The sequence below is a fragment of the Grammomys surdaster genome, unplaced genomic scaffold (genome assembly GCF_004785775.1).
Source record: "Grammomys surdaster isolate TR1022 unplaced genomic scaffold, NIH_TR_1.0 125688, whole genome shotgun sequence".
NCBI classification, from domain to species: Eukaryota; Metazoa; Chordata; class Mammalia; order Rodentia; family Muridae; genus Grammomys; species Grammomys surdaster.
The window spans coordinates 1895424-1911099 of record NW_021620524.1 but is presented as its reverse complement, the minus strand read 5'-3'; the positions used below and the strand labels follow the sequence as shown (position 1 = coordinate 1911099).

The window sequence follows — 15676 nt, the reverse complement described above, 5'->3', positions numbered from 1 at the left end:
GCCTCAGAACCTATAGCTACTCTGTAGCATGACTCGAAGACATGTGGTCCACGACTAACTAGGGTTCCTGAAAATCCTCACTGTAGTCCTCTGGATGACACTGGTCCAGGGACCTGAGCAGGCAAAGTGGAAATAGTGGCCAGTGACTCAGGACAATGGTGACATTGCTGCAAGCCCGAACTTGGCCCTACCTCTCCTGACTTTCCTCAAAGTCCCCAGTATCCATGGTCTGATTGTTGACACAACATGGACATTGAGGTGGCTCTGCACTTGTTCTGTTTCAGAACAACATGACTATAAGCTCTGCTGTCTACTGCTATCACCATGGCAACACAGCCATTGATTTTCTCTTGGTCACCCCTTGGCCGCATTCCACTCTGGCTTTCCCATAGGTGGGAGAAAAGTGTCTGAGGAGCCAGTGTGTGGAGAGTAGCTGAGAGAAGGCAGGATTGGTAACTGTCTGGTTGGGGGGGGGAGGGTTTGACTGTCTCACCTCCTGTCCGCCCCTCTTGCCTCCCGGTGGTTTTAACAGCACGGTACCCTGGCAGCCCCCTCAGCTGTCTGTCTTCACCTAATGAGAGCTCTATATTCGGGCCTTGTTCAGGCGTATGTTAATTAGCTCTCAGAGGTGCCTTTCCGCTCTAGAAGCCACCAGAATAATTGAGCATTATGGATATTTGCTTCAGAAGGTTCTGGAAGGTAATGTGTGCTTACGGCCAAGTTTGAGCAGCTGACCCCTTGGCATAGAGCCCCTCTGCTACTGCAGAGAGGATGGCAGTGCTGGCTCCTCCCAGAGTGACTGGGGTGCTCAGCAGTCAAGCGCTGTTGTGCCTCAGTACCCATTGATGACACTCCATAGCGCAGGGGTCCTACTGCCAGGCCCCCTACCGTGTTCTGGGTAACAAACTGACCTCTAGGAAGTTATAGCAGCTCAAATCACCCGAAGGATGCAGGTGCCTCCTCTCCATGCCCTGCCACACTCCACCTGGGCTGCTGGCTACAAAGAACCAGTCCCCTGTCTGCCTTGCTTTAAGACTGCATATAGAGCATTTGAGCCACTTCCACGGTCTGAGGGAGGCCTGCTCCTCCTCCAGCAGAGCACGCACTCCTTAGTGTTACAGTTAATTAGCGTCAATGCTAGTGTTTCCTCCTGGGACGGTCTTCAGATGCTGGTTAAGGTTGGGGCTTGCATGGGCTCCTGTGACCACTGGGTCCCATTTCCTGAACCTGCACGGGTGTGACCGATGGGCACCTCTGGTGGGTTCTTTGTATGTTTGTTTCTTTCTTTCTTTCTTTCTTACTTTGGAGGAGCAGAGTCCCTGAGAGTATAGAAAGCAAACTTAGTTCTCCTGGATCTAAGTTATTCCTGCCAGATGGCTTCTCCATGAGGTACAGCATGCCCAGGGATCCCATCGAGATCTAGGACACAGGACTATGCACTGATCTTTGGCTGCATGAGCATGACTTGGGGTCTGGCTGAGACCCCTGTAGGTTTGCCACCACACTCATCCTGGCACCTGGTGGAAGAATCTCAGAGGGCAGTACTCCCTCTGTCTCTGGGAGGAGGCCACCAAGGACCTGCTGCTCAGAGACCCTGGGGTCTTTTCTCTTTACTTATGTTTGTCATGCTCTACTCACCCTTGCTGCTCAGAAGAGGGGGCTGTCCGAGGAACACCCCTCAGCAGGGGGTGCTGTGCCTATAGTAATTGAGGCTCAGCAGGCTGAGCAACTGCCTTACCAGACCCTTCCCAGAGTTGGGAGGCCTACTTCTGTTGACTCTGGTAACCAGGCATTGCTTGGACGCCTGCTGTCTGTCAGGGCCTGTAGCCCTTTCCTATAGACCCTATAGTTGAGGTCTGTTATTTGGGCCACCCATTTCTGCATGGGGATAATTTCAGCCAGCAGGTAGGCAATGGACCAAGATCCTTACTAGGGGAGAGAGTCAGCTTGGGAGACAGTGGCCTCAGAAGGACCCTTGTTGGGCCATTCCCTTGTGTAGTGTCAGATGTCTCTTTCACACCTGGCTCACTCTCTGATGCTGCCTGTAAGCCCTGGGTGGAAACTGACTCCATGTCTTCTCCTGATCCCGATGCCCCTGCTTCTTCCAGTTGAGCAGAGCAAGTTTTGAACTTTGATCACCTGATTGCCTTCTAGATGCAGGTGTCTGACAGGCCTGCCTGGCCAGTGGCTCAGCCCATGGCACAAGTGAGTCCCGACTGTCATGCTGCACACAGAGCAGGATGCATCTACAGAACGTGCCGGAGCCTGTAGCCTGCAGCACAGTGATGTGCAGCCGCTCAGCATGCATCCCCTCTGTTGCTTTATGCTGGAGTCGGCTCAGGCCCTGGATCTCTTCATAGGACTGGGCTGTGCTAGTAACAGTTTGCGTTTTACCTTTGTTTATTTGGTATGTGTACATTCGGACACATGTTCCACAGCATTTGTGTGGAGGTCTGAGGACAGCTTTCCTGAGGACAGCTTTCAGGAGTTAATTTTCTTGCACTCTGTGGGTCCTGGGGATTAAACTTAGGTCACTAGGCTTAGTAGCAAATGCTTTTACCTAGAGAGCCATGTTACTGGCCAAATGTTTCCTTTTCAAGCTCAGATCTATGAAAATGTCATTCCCTCTCCGTGTAGAATCAGGGGCCCTTTACCTGGGGCCTGAAGGGGTCTCGGGTGGAATCTAGTCTTTCCCTGCCTCTACATATCTGCAAGTGGCTGCTCAGTGCACCAAGCCCAGGCCACAGCTACACTCCATTTCCTGACACCTTCAGTCTCTCAGGTTCTCTCTTCCCTTCAGCATCTTGTCATTTGCACATTTAGTTTCAGGAGGGGGGGGGAGTAAGACTGGATGCTTTAATTATTTTGTTACATTTTTATTTATATTCATGCTTATGATGGTGATGGGGTGGTATCAGAGGACAACTTGCCAGAGTTGTATCTCCTTGTACCATATGGTACAGGATCAAACTCCGTTTGTCAGGCTTGGTGGTAGCACCTTTACCTGCTGAGCTCTTAACTAGCCCAAGACTGAGTATTTTAAGGTGCAGCTGTTATGAAAAATACAGTTTAGAGGCCACTCCTCGATTACAGAGAGGTAAGGCCCTGGTGCGCTGGAAGTTGAACTGTTCCCCACAGCCCCACATGCTTGCTTGGCACAGAGGTCAGGTAGATGGAGTGAGGATTTGCCAAAGAAGAAAACTCAAGGTGTGCCTGTAGGAACCGTGCCAGCCTCAGTGAGGCACTGGGCTATGGAATGGCTATTTCTGTGCTCTGTGGGTATAGAATGGACTGATGACAACCCTACAGAGCATCAGGGTAGAGTTGTCACAATGTGGCAAGGAGTTCCTGCTCCTAGGACACAAACGGAAATGCTGGGCTAGAAGCAGAGTCATAGTGCCAGAAACTGGCTCAGAAAAAAGATATGCACACACCTACCGTATTAGAAGAAGAGAGCCGAGCAGTGGACCAGCGTGAGCACTCAGAACTGTGGTGAAGGCTAGCAGTATCACTGTACTTGATGTTATCTCCGACCATGAAATGCGCCAATTCAAGCTAAATCAAAGTATAAAGACAGGTTTATTGGGGGCAGCTCTCCGCCAAGTTCACCAACCACACAGGTGGGGGTCAGTGAAGTCACCATAGAGGGGGAAACAGAAAGGAAGGAGAAGAGAAAGAGAAAGCACAAACAGAGACAGACAGACAGACAGACAGACAGACAGACAGACAGACAACAAGAACCAAAATGCCTGGATTATACAGTAAGGAACCAGGAGGTGAGAGGAAGCCCAGCCCCTGGGTTTGAGGGTGGGACATGCTAGCCATGCCCTGTTACAGTCAGGGGCTGAGGATTCTGGGAGAACCTGGAGACTAGGTCCACTTTGGTATATTAAATATATACCTCAGCTGCTTGTCCAGGTCTTAAACCCAACCGTATTTGCAACTTTTCCATAGACTAGAGGGTGGGGTGGGAAGAGTGCATGCTCTGTCTTCCCTCAGCCACAGAGAAGAAGCAACAAAGCCATAGCACCCCACTTTTGATCTCCAAGCAACCTCCCACCACATTGACCCAACAGTTTCTGGCAGTCCCTGGGAGTGGCTGTGGAACCAGCCTGCCCAGGATTCACCCACAGCTGTAGCCAGTGGCATGGTTGAGTCCCCACTGCGAGCACTCAATGTCCCAGGAGACTTCCTGGTGCTTGCCAAGTTCACGTGGAAGGCGAGGTCTGCACCTAGGCTGGGTTTAAGACTGGGAGGGACAGCAAGGCGGGTCCCACTGCTGCCTGAGGCCTCTGCCACTGTAGGCCACAGGCATCCCCAGAACCCATGTCCTGCCCTTCTCCATGGTTGTACTTCCCTCCCATCCCCCCTGTTTTCCTGTTCCCAGCCTCCATGGCTTTTCTGAATATCCACACAGGCCCTCTCATATGTCATTGGGATGGTTGTAAGTACCTGAATTTAGATGGAGACACCTGAGATCTGCCTCTGCATGGGTTGGATCCTCAACTCTCTTCTTTCCAGAGGTTCTGAAAACAATAGCAGTTTATGTGCCTTTGCCATGCCACCGCTGGGGCACTTGCCACATGGGAGTATCTTGGAGGTTTAGAACACCGGCTGCTCTTCCAGGGAACCTTGTTTGATTCTCAGCACCCACATGGACACTCACAGTCATCCACAACTCCAGCTCTAGCAGATTCAACAGGCAGTCCTGGCCTCCACTGCACCATGCACGCGTGTGATGCACAGATTTAGATACATTCAGCCAACACACACACATACACAAAATGTTAAGAAGAATGTACAGCAGGACGGCTGATCATGTTCGGGTGGTCCTCAGTTAAGGCTGTCACGAACCTACAAACAGTTGTGCTGGACAGTTGTACCCATGTGAGTTAGAGTCACGGGAGAGGAGAGAACTCGACTGAGAAAAATCCTTTGTGAGACCGTGCTGTAGGCAAGCCTGTGAGCGTTTTTTAAAATCAGGGATTGATGAGGGAGGGCCCCGCCCATTGTGGGTGGCACCATCCCTGGGCTGGTGGTCCAGGGTTCTGTAAGAAATCAGGCTGACCAAGCCATGAAAAACAACTCAGAAAGTAGCACTCCTCCATGGCCACTGCAACAACTCCTGCCTCCAGGTTCCTGCCTGTTTTAGTTTCTGTCCTGACTTGATAATGAACTCAGGGTTAGACTTCCTTCGATGATATAGAAGTGTAAGCCAAATAAACCCAGAATGCATTGCTCTTGGGCATGGTGCTTCATCACAGCAGCAGTAACACTAAATAGGATCTATCAGAGTGACTTATAGGCTGTGGTCCACTTAGTCCAAAAATGGCTGTCTACCAATGGAAGGTCCAAGAACCCAGTAGCTGATCAGTCTACAAAGCTGGAGAGCTCAGGTGGTCTTCAGTATACACCAGAGTAACCAAAGATGTCAGTGAAGGAATGGACTTGCCAGCGAGAGACAGCAGGCAAACAGCCCGGGTGCACGGTCTCTCCATCCATGGAAAGGGGGTCTGCTGGGTGTGGTGATGCACACCTGCGATCCCCGCACTCACGAAGCTGAAGCAGGAGGATCAGGAGTTCAAGGCTCTCTAAAGCTATGTAGTGAGTTTGACCCTGAGGCCAGCCCGAAATACAGGAGATCCTATCTCAGAGAAACAAAAAACAAAAAAGGAAAGGAAAAGGGGGAGGGGGAAACTCTAGTCTCTGCTGCAGCGCAGATGGGCATTGGAAATGTACCCTAGTCCCTGTGTTTCCCCCCAAGAAGGGGGACATTTCCACGTGGACCGAATTGCACGCTAACACTCCAAACGTGAAGCCAGGTTACTAATAGCACCAGAAATCTTTTAAAACTGAGACGTTAGGGTGACATGCAGTGTGACTCACCGGTGGCTGACCTTTTAGCGACTTGACTCACTGTAAGTTGGTAAAAGTTGAGGAGGGCGTGGTCTCCTGCTATGGCTGCCTGCGGTTTTTATACTTTGTCCCAAATGTCACATATTGTCTCTGAGACCCATGTGTACTTTGTGGGGGGAGGGTTTCTCCTTTACTTCCTAAGTTCCCAAATATTCTGGGGCCTGGAACCTTCCTGTTCCCTGCCCCATCCTCACCCTCCTGAGTTAACGCTTTTTCATTCTGATGGGCTAAGGCTGACTCACTGCCCTGGTGTGCCTGGGGCTCCTTCCCTCTGGGATATCTCATGCCAGCTCCCTGGGATGGGCCACCTACTGCCAGTCACCCCTGTTGATACTCCACTCCCTGGAGAGGTTCCTCAGGTGGCAGCTGTCTGTAAAGATTTACCCTCCCTCACTCACTGTTTGCTCTGGCACACTGGGACTTCTTTCCCAATCTAATCCGGTTTTTCAAGTTTAGGGCCCACCTGGGCTGTGGCCTAAGAGCTCTAGGTCCCCAGGGGAAGGGTGGGTTCGGCCCTGGCTGAGGCTGGTTAAAAAGCCTCTTCCTGGGGCTAGAGAGATAGCTCAGTGGTTAGGAGTGCATACTGTTGTTACAGAAGACCCAAGTTTGATTCCTTCCTAACCCCATGTCAGCAGCAAACAGCTGCCTGTGACTCACCTCGGGGATCTGATGACCTCTTCAGGCCTCCAAGAGCACCTACCCTCGTGTGCACAAACACCATAAATAAAAATAAAAACCTCAAATCAGGCAGTGACGGCACACACCTTTAATCCCAGCATTTAGGAGGCCAAGGCAGACAGATCTCTGAGTTTGAAGCCAGCATCTACAAAGCAAGTTCCAAGAAAGGCAGGGCTTATATTCAGAGAAACTCTGTCTCAAAAAAAAAAAAACAAAACAAATAAATATCTTTTTTAAAAAAAAATGAAGCTTTTTCTCTCAGCACAGTACACCCAGGAGGATCTTCCAAGAGGAGAAGGTGGGAGGTCACAGAGCCCACTGGGAGGGCCCAGCCTCTGCTTCCCTGCACCTGCTGGCCAACGAACAAAACTTCTTGTACCTCCTGGCAGAAGTCTGCCCCTGGCCAGAAGTTGCCTCCTCTGCAGTAGGGGTGCTCAGGGTGGGTAGGTGTGCCAGTCTTCCCCTGCATGCTGTGGTCATGGCACTGCAGGGGTTTAGTGCCAGCAGCTGTGCAGACTCTGGCTCCACTGCATGTGTCTTCCTGCAGCTGCTGGTAAAATGCAGTTTAAAAATTCACCACGTGGGCTGATCTTGCACAGCACAGCTTGCGGCTAACCCAGAACTCTGTGTTTGTGTGCACACACACACACACACACACACACACACACACACACACACTCTGCTCTGTGCCTTTGCATTAGTATGTCCTCCTCCCCTATGTATGCCCACTAGGTCTGGGGACAGGCTATGCAGCTAGGGCTCTGAGCTAAAGGTTCGAGCTGATCCAGACACTGCTGTATGTCTGAGTGTTGACACAGCCCAGGCGGAATGCTAACCGCTGTCCTGTGGGGTCTGACACCCATTACCAGCAGGAAAACCTATGTGAAACTCCATACACCCTTGGGCTTCGCTGTTTGATTATACCTCTTTCTACTCTTCTTGAATTGGCATGTGCTGCTTTTGTGGGTGGGAGGATGTTTTCTGTTCAACCTTGACAGTGACTTGTAATTCTGGGCCTAAAGATTATGGTCAGAGAGGACCAACCAACAGGGAGACTTCTAGCTAAGTGCATGGTTTGTCTGGTCGCTGCTGCCCCATTCCTCCTCTCATAGACCCCATAGCCCTTCTGAGGAGTTGGTTGTGTGGGCATTGTCCTCAGGAAAGATGGGTGGATGTAATCCAAAGTTGACGGAGTAATGCCCATGCTGCCAAGGACTCAAGTGGGTTCTCCTGCCCAGGCCAGACTCTGAGCCCATTGCGGTCACCTGCTTTCCATTTGGGTAAAATTATAGTCCATTCCCAGTTGTCTGTGGGGCACTGACAGCCAGATGGTGGATCCAAGACCCTCTGAGTCATGGGAGTGTGCTCAAGCAAAGCCCAGAGAGCTTCCCTTGGTACTTCCTTGTCACGGGGCAGTGGGTCTCCATCCCACAGGACTTACAGAGACAGCTCTCAGAGTCCTCTGTGCTTTCCTGCATCTGTAAATTCTATAGAATGCAAACCCACTCACATGGCTGTCCTTCTGGCTTGCATGCTGGTGGCTTCTGGTCTGAGTGTAAAACGCTCTGATCTGTGGCTTTGGGTTTCCTGTGAGCCCTGTTCTGAGCATGTGGGATACTGCCCTGATGGCCTGCTGAAAGTCAGCATGGCTGTGCTTGTGTGCCAGTGGTAACCAAGGCCTTTCCTCATGGGGACTGTGCTGTGGCCTTGCCCCTTTCCACTGGCCTCACCCATTTGTCTCTGCTTCTCAACCAGGGATAAGAGACCAGGCTCCTTCACATTAAATGCTGCCCCAGTCCCTTCAAGCACATCAGAGTCCAGGCTTAGAATGTGCTAGGAATGGGACTTCCATCCTTTTCAGAGGGACCTAGCAAACCAGACGCTGTTTGCCTTGTCCCTCTGTGTATAGGTTGTCACTGACTGTGGTCACAGCTTCCTATTGGCCATATACAATTTTGGCAGTCCTATCATCTCTGCGAGTGCGGTTTCTGGGGGGACCATTGTACCCTTGTGTTACAAGGGTGTGGTGTTAGGCTCGTGGTCATAGACACTTAGGCCAGGGTGGTAGGCAGATAACTGTGCTAAGACTTTTAGCTGTGACAGCCACAGGCACATGCATCCAGGTAAATTAGACGGTCTGCACAAAGTTCCAGGCAACTGTTGTGTTTGCCCTTTGACCACAGAGGACGATCTGGGGGGGGGGGGGAGAAGGAGGGGCTGGTAGGGTAAGTTCTGGATCTGACCACTGACCTCCCTGCTGACTTGGAGAGTTCTTTTCCACTGACTGGGGCCAGCTGGCTGGCATAGTCTTGCAAGCCGTGCTCACTGCTGTAGGAAACCTGTACAGTGCTCAGTGTCCCTGTGATCTCTGATATTAAAATAACTCTTGGGACTAAGAGGGTTCCCAAGAATCTGATTCCCATGGGTCCCACATGAACTCCCAGAGGGAAGCACCCTCTAGCTAGGGCTTGTGTTGTCAGAGGGTTTCTTTTGGTTTCTAGCTGGGGATGGTGGGAGAAGGACTCAGGTGCAGCTTAGCGGCACGTGTTCCAGCTTCCAGGCACGGGCATCGGCTCCCTTCTCTGTTTATGTCCATAGTACCCAGCCAGCGTCTGGGACTCCTCAAAGGAGTTAACAGATAGTTGCCAACCAAGTAAGCAGAGCGAGACTACTGGGTTTCTCTACATACGAGAGAATGCGTTTACAGAGGCGGGGCTGTGGCAGAGGGCAGGCAGGCAGGCTTACATGCCCCCTGTGGCCACCTAAGCATGAGACCCTGAGCATGACTGCAGGTCTCAGGGCCCTGGAAAAAGAAGAACTAGGATCTCATGCCCAGTTGACAACAGAGGGTACATGGTGGGTCAAGAATACAGCAAGGCAGGTAACCAAGACCCTTCAGGCCTCATCTTCAGGCATGGAGTGGGAGGTAGGTGCTGGGATCTACTGACTTAGTCACTGTTGGACTGAAAAAAAGTGTGCCCTTGGTCCTCAAGGCTCTTCCTTCTGCCTCTCTGTTTTCTCCTTGTCAGAGGCAGGAGATGGGTGTGGCAGCTTAGTGAGGGCTTTGCAGACTGCTGGGGGCTCAGCTCAGCATAGATGTTAGTCCAACCTGGAGTGTGTGCCAGAGCAAGTGGGTATGAGCTGGGTGACGCCAAGACTGAAACAGCCCTGGATGGCATCGACTGCAGAGCTGCTGAGCTTCTGCCGTCTTAGCTTCTCTTCACGGGTAGGCCAGAGCTCAGCAGGGTCTCTGAAGTGTTGATGTACTAAGAAAAATGTTTGTGGAGCCAGAGCCACGCCCATGCCCAGTGACCTGTGGCCACTGAAGCTGGTCTAGAGCAACACTTCCCTTCCTGCTAGCTGTTCTGGGAGCACCAGCCCTGCTGATTCGAGAGTCACTGGAATGCCACTGGTAAAAAGGGCACACTCTGCCAGAGCAAGTAGTTCTGAGACCACCTTATCCTCCAGAGGCTGGAGCCAGATGAGGAACCAGGCCCAGAATGCCGTTCAGCCTGTTACTTTTCTTATGGAAAACTGTCAGTGAGGCCTTGGGTCAGAGACAGCAGATCCTTGCATCCTGCACCGGGAGGTGTTTCTGCTCTGGTGTGGGGCTCAGGACATCATTGGCTACGAAGTGTTTGAATGAGTGTGAGGTCTGTGTAGGTGCCCGTTTGTTCTCAGAGCTGTGCCAAGGTAGAAGCCCATCTGCACAGGTTCTTCTGTCACATTCTCTGTCCTGAGCATGCTTCAGTGTGGACACCGAGCTCCCAGAGGACGCCAGGCACTCTAACCCAGACTCAAGTCGCTCGGCATTTTAGACTTCTCTGTTCCTTCTTCCCCTCGCACCTGGCTTTGTCTCCCATAAGCTCCTCAGTCCACAGTCACAGAACTTTGGCGGTGTCCAGTATGTAGCCCTGGCGCAGGCACAGTGATTGGAAACATCTAACCCACTTTCTTTCCTCCAGGGGATGTCCTCTTCCAGATGGCCGAAGTCCACCGGCAGATTCAGAACCAGCTGGAAGAGATGGTGAGTTTGGCCTCTGGAACCTCAGCTGTGTGTCCATTTGGGACTTCATAGCCGTGCAGGTCACACAAGTCACAGTGACTTGCCGGGAAGATGACAGGGTCTCAGGCCATGTGAGAAGAAAGGGAACCAGGGTCTAATGCTCAGCCAACCAGCCAGACCTGTGATGGGTTAGTAAGAGCTGGATCCATGGAAGAGTCCCCCATGCCTGGATGACAGCCCTAGCCAGGTCTCAATTCTGATGGGTGGCAAAGTCAGATATTCACCTGGATTCCGGCTCAGCTCCTTCAGCCCTTGCCTGAGTGATCCAGCAAAGGGAGAATGGTGGGAAATAGGATGTCAGGACTTTGAAAGGCTTGATTATTTAACACTTTTGTCCAGTGATCACCCTTAGAAGCCTCCTAGCTCCGTGGGGCCTGCATGGCCCTGAAGGGTTCTCCTTACATGATACCAGTGTCCAGGCTGGCTCTGCTCCCGTCTCTTGCACCATGCCTCAGAGCTACCTAACCGTCTGTTTTCCTCCCTGTGTCCAGCTGAAGTCTTTTCACAATGAGCTGCTCACGCAGCTGGAGCAGAAAGTAGAGCTGGACTCCAGGTATCTAAGTGTAAGTACACCCTGTGCCGTACCTGCTGGGCCACCATTGCTAAGCCTGGCTCTGCCTCTGCCTGTAGATCTGTCTCGTAGGCCTGAAGGATTATTTTTCCATCTAGGCTCCCATGCTAGTGCCCTAGAGAAGAACCCGTTGCATCTAATGTTCCATGTGCAGCTCCCTGCCTCTCAGCCACTTGTCACAGCTGATGACCTGGCTTCTTCTGTAAAACCCACATGAGTCCCCTGTTCATGCCTCACTGCCCCTGCTTGTTAGCCAAGGCTACTGTAGTATTCGCCACATGAGTTTATGGCTTTGTGCCTACTATTAGGGCCAAGGAGTGAGGCCAGGCTGCTTCCCGAGTCTAATTTTGGTCTTGGAGATTGGGGATCTGTCAGAGGAAGACAAGGAGGTCTGCAGCTGTGACCCCCTGCCTCACTCTGGCCAACTGGAACCTGCTGTGGCTGGGGAGCGGGGAGGACTGAGGAGGGAGCACCACGCTGTCTGTGAGGCTCATGGACCTCCGTGGTTGTATCCTGGATCTCCAGGCTGCGCTGAAGAAATACCAAACAGAACAGAGGAGCAAAGGGGACGCCCTGGACAAGTGTCAGGCTGAGCTGAAGAAGCTCCGCAAGAAGAGCCAAGGGAGTAAGAACCCTCAGAAGTACTCCGACAAGGAGCTGCAGGTAGGTCTGCTCCTGCCTGCACACAGGAGCTCAAAGTCCAGCTGTGACCTCGTGCCCCTCTCTTAGCAAGGGGAAGCCTCCCCATCTACCTGTGTGCTTACCATGTGTCTGTCTAGGGAGGGGAGAGCTTCCAGGTGTGGCAGGGCGGGGCTGGGTTTCTGGAGTGAGTCCCCATGTCCTTGAGTAGAGGGGCTGTTAGCTCACTCAGCAAAGATGCTGGAAAGGTGCTTGGCTACCCTACCGACAAGAGGCTCAGACTAAGCCCTCCCCGTCCCTCTGGATTCCTACCCAGAGCCAGACCCCAGACTGCAGTTCTCATCAGCCTGTGACTGCTTACCCCAGGCTGGCCAGTCACAGTCGTCTGTGGGAGATGGCTCTGCAGGCTTCCAAGCCCTGTGGGTGCTGCATGCTTATCAAGTTAGGACATTGTGGCCAGACCGACACATCAGCACCATGGGCAGTGTCCTCTGCTGAGCAGGCCTGGAAACCCCTCTCCTACTCTTGCAGGGACACAGATAAAAAGGGATCTAACCAGATGCCCAGTGTTTGTAGAGGAGGCACCAGAAAATTCAGCCACAGGGCCTGGAGAGGACAAAGTGTGGCTCCAGGGCCTGGGGTCCCACTCTTACCTGTAGCATCAGGTGGCACCCACCACCCAGATGAGTTCTTGCCCAAGGCATGTGATTTTGATATTCCTCTTGTGCCTGTGGTGCCTTGGCTTCCTTCCCGCTTGGACTCAGGAGAGTGGGGAGGGCTGAGGAGGAGAACACCACGCTGTACTCTTTCGATCATAACGAAGCCAGTCAGCAGCTTCATGGTGGCCTAGGAGAGTCGTTTCTAAGCACACGCAGGCCTGATGGGGGATGCCTGAGGCCTGCGGGGGGATCCTGCCATGAACCCAGTTGCCCTGTAGGAGAGAACAGGCCTGGACAGTACTCTTCATGTTAAGTTGTTGCAATGGCAGGAAACTCAAGGTCCCCGTCACCCTGACCACTGATGTCTTACATGTACAACTTCTGCTAAGGGGCAACAGCGTGCCTTCTCTGCCTCAAGCACGTTTTCCCGAGTCTGGGGTCTTTATTTGGATCATATCTATACATGTTTGTGAATGTGGAGATACATGTATGTGCAGGCACACACATGTGTATGTAGGTGTACATGTATGTGCAGGCACATGCATGTGTATGTAGGTGTACATGTATGTGCAGGCATGCACACATGTGTATGTAGGTGTACATGTGTGTGCAGGCACACACATGTGTATGTAGGTGTACGTGTATGTGCAGGCATGCACACATGTGTATGTAGATGTACATGTATGTGCAGGCATGCACACATGTGTATGTAGGTGTACATGTATGTACAGGCATGCACACATGTGTATGTAGGTGTACATGTATGTGCAGGCACACACATGTGTATGTAGGTGTCATTCCTCATCAGGCTTTTTTCACCTTCTTTCTGAGAGTCTGGCTGACTTGGTGCTTTGCCAAGTAGGTTAGGCTGACTGGCCAGTGAGCCCCAGGAAGCTGCCTGTCTTTGGCTCCCCAGGGCTTGGATTACCAGTGTGGACCACCACACCCAGGGTTTTTGTGTTGTTATTGTTTTGTTTTTAAAGATTTATTTATTTTTTGTATATGAGTGCACTGTCGCTGTCTTCAGACACACCAGAAGCGGGCGTTGGGACCCCATTACAGATAGTTGTGAGCCACCATGTGGTTGCTGGGAATTGAGCTTAGGACCTCTGGAGGAGCAGCCAGTACTCTTAACCACTGAGCCGTCTTTCTAGCCCCTTGTTTTTGTTTTTTAAATGTTGGTTCTGGGGCAGGGATTCAGGTCTTCATACTTGCAAGGCGAACCATTCAACAACTGAGCTACCTCCCAGTCTCCCTTAATCCTTTGTATTAGACATTTGTATGGCTGCCTGCAAGGTCACAGGCTGAGGCTGTCACAGAGGGCTGCTCTGAGCCATCTTGAGCTGTTCTTGAACAGGTTCCTCAGGTGAGCTGCAGGATCGAGGCACAGATGCACGGTAGTCAGTGTCCAGCTGTTGCTGTCTTTTGTTGTTTTGCTCTCAGAAGACCTGGCCAGCAGACATGACCCTGCTGCCTGGGAGGGGAGCAGGTTCTTCAGTGCAAACAGGGACCATGCAGGAGGGATTTCCATGTGCACGTACAGAACCTAGAGAAAACCTTCTGGGCACCAGTTTGGTAGCCCAGTGGTGGGAGCTGGCTCATCTAGTTTCCCCTAGCAAGAGCCTCACTTACACATTACACTATAGAATACACTTAAACACAGCCGGTTTCTGTTTAGCTGTAGAACTGTATAACCATCACACAATCAGTCTGCAGCAGTTTACCGACCTAAGAAGAACCACATATACAGCCGTGTTTACCCCCATCTGCCCCAACTCTCCACCCCTGTCACCTACTCTCCCTTCCCAGGAACACCTACCTGCTTTCTGTCTCATAGATTGTCATGTTCTAGACATCAGCGGTGGCTGAGTCACACTGTGGGATCTGAGTATGGCACTGAGCCTGCTCTCAAGGTCTGTCCATGTTAAGCGTGAGTTTGTCACTCAGTTTCACACCCGTGGAAGGTGCCTCCTGTTGCTTGTGAGGATGCTGTAGGTACTAACTAAGCACAGAATGTTTGGCAGTAGAACTGAAGCTGCCATGACAGGTCATCCTGATGGAATGAAGGTATCTCACATAGTAAAACATAAGAATCCCCAAACTCAGATGCTTACCCCTCAGGTTCCCATGACTGAGTACACCACTTAGCTCTGGCAGGATGAGAGTGGTTATCCCTCCCAACATGTGTCCTTATAGTTCAGGGCAGGTGCTACCACACTGGAGAAGGATAGTAACACTGTGGCCAGTGTTACCTGGCCAGCCTCAGTTAGCTGAGACAGTGATAAAGCATGGCCCTGTGCTTCAGACAGTGGCGGCCCCAGAGTAGGTGCTACATGGAGAGCCCAGTGCAAGCAGCTGGAGACGGCACAACCAAGTGCCATGGTGGCTGTGATAGTGCCCCAGGTGTGCATGCCTCCTGGCTTTCTCTCTTGAGGATGTCTCATGTCAGACTTCTGTTTAGTTTTGAGGGTCAGTCAGCCTTATCCAAGTCTCCCTTTGGTCTGTCCCAGAGCATGGTTGTATAGCTCTGTTAGATTCTTCTCTGGCCCAGCCCCAACCCCAAGGCTCTTACTTAGCTTCCTCTTTGCTTAAGAAATAGCTCCTTGTCCTTCTTATGGCCACAGATGGCAGTTAGCTGGCCTATCCTCTTCTGTGTACAGCCTCCAGGTCCTCTCTGAACCTCGTTTTCCCTATTGGTGAGTTTGGGCCATCTGTCCTGGCTTTTTCTTCTGAGCATAGACAAGAAGGGCCCCTCTTTTGGCGTACATGTGCCACTCTGTTCTTGGAGCCCTTTTCTGCCTCTCCAGGCCACTTCATTGCCTCTCTGGGAAACAGCGTTTGACCCTTAGTAAGCAAAATATCTCATATCCGTATTGTGTGTTCCTCCAGGGAAGACCCCTGTCCTGTATTCCTCTGGTCTTGAACATCATGAGCTGGTTCCTTAGTGGGTAGCCTGAACCTACTCAGTTGGTGTCAGTTTGGATTTACATAATTGTTGCTGTTGGCAGGCTGTGTGTGTGGGGTGTGGATTGACCTAGGGTCTTACGTATGCTAGATAAGTGTCCTACCTCTGAGCATATCTATTTGTTCATACATCTGTATAGATAGATAGATAGATAGATAGATAGATAGATAGATAGATAGATA

At 51.6% G+C, this 15676-nt stretch overlaps 1 protein-coding gene across 6 annotated transcripts in view; it reads left to right on the top strand.

Annotated features, from left to right (window-relative positions):
* Baiap2 (BAI1 associated protein 2) overlaps positions 1 to 15676 on the top strand; it is a 65523-nt gene that overhangs the window by 27528 nt on the left and 22319 nt on the right. For all 6 annotated transcript variants that reach the window (XM_028787859.1, XM_028787861.1, XM_028787862.1 and 3 more), the window contains 3 exons: positions 10560 to 10621; positions 11152 to 11223; positions 11757 to 11894. In XM_028787859.1, coding sequence (XP_028643692.1) covers positions 10560 to 10621; positions 11152 to 11223; positions 11757 to 11894 — 272 coding nt within the window. The remainder of the gene's footprint in view (positions 1 to 10559; positions 10622 to 11151; positions 11224 to 11756; positions 11895 to 15676) is intronic.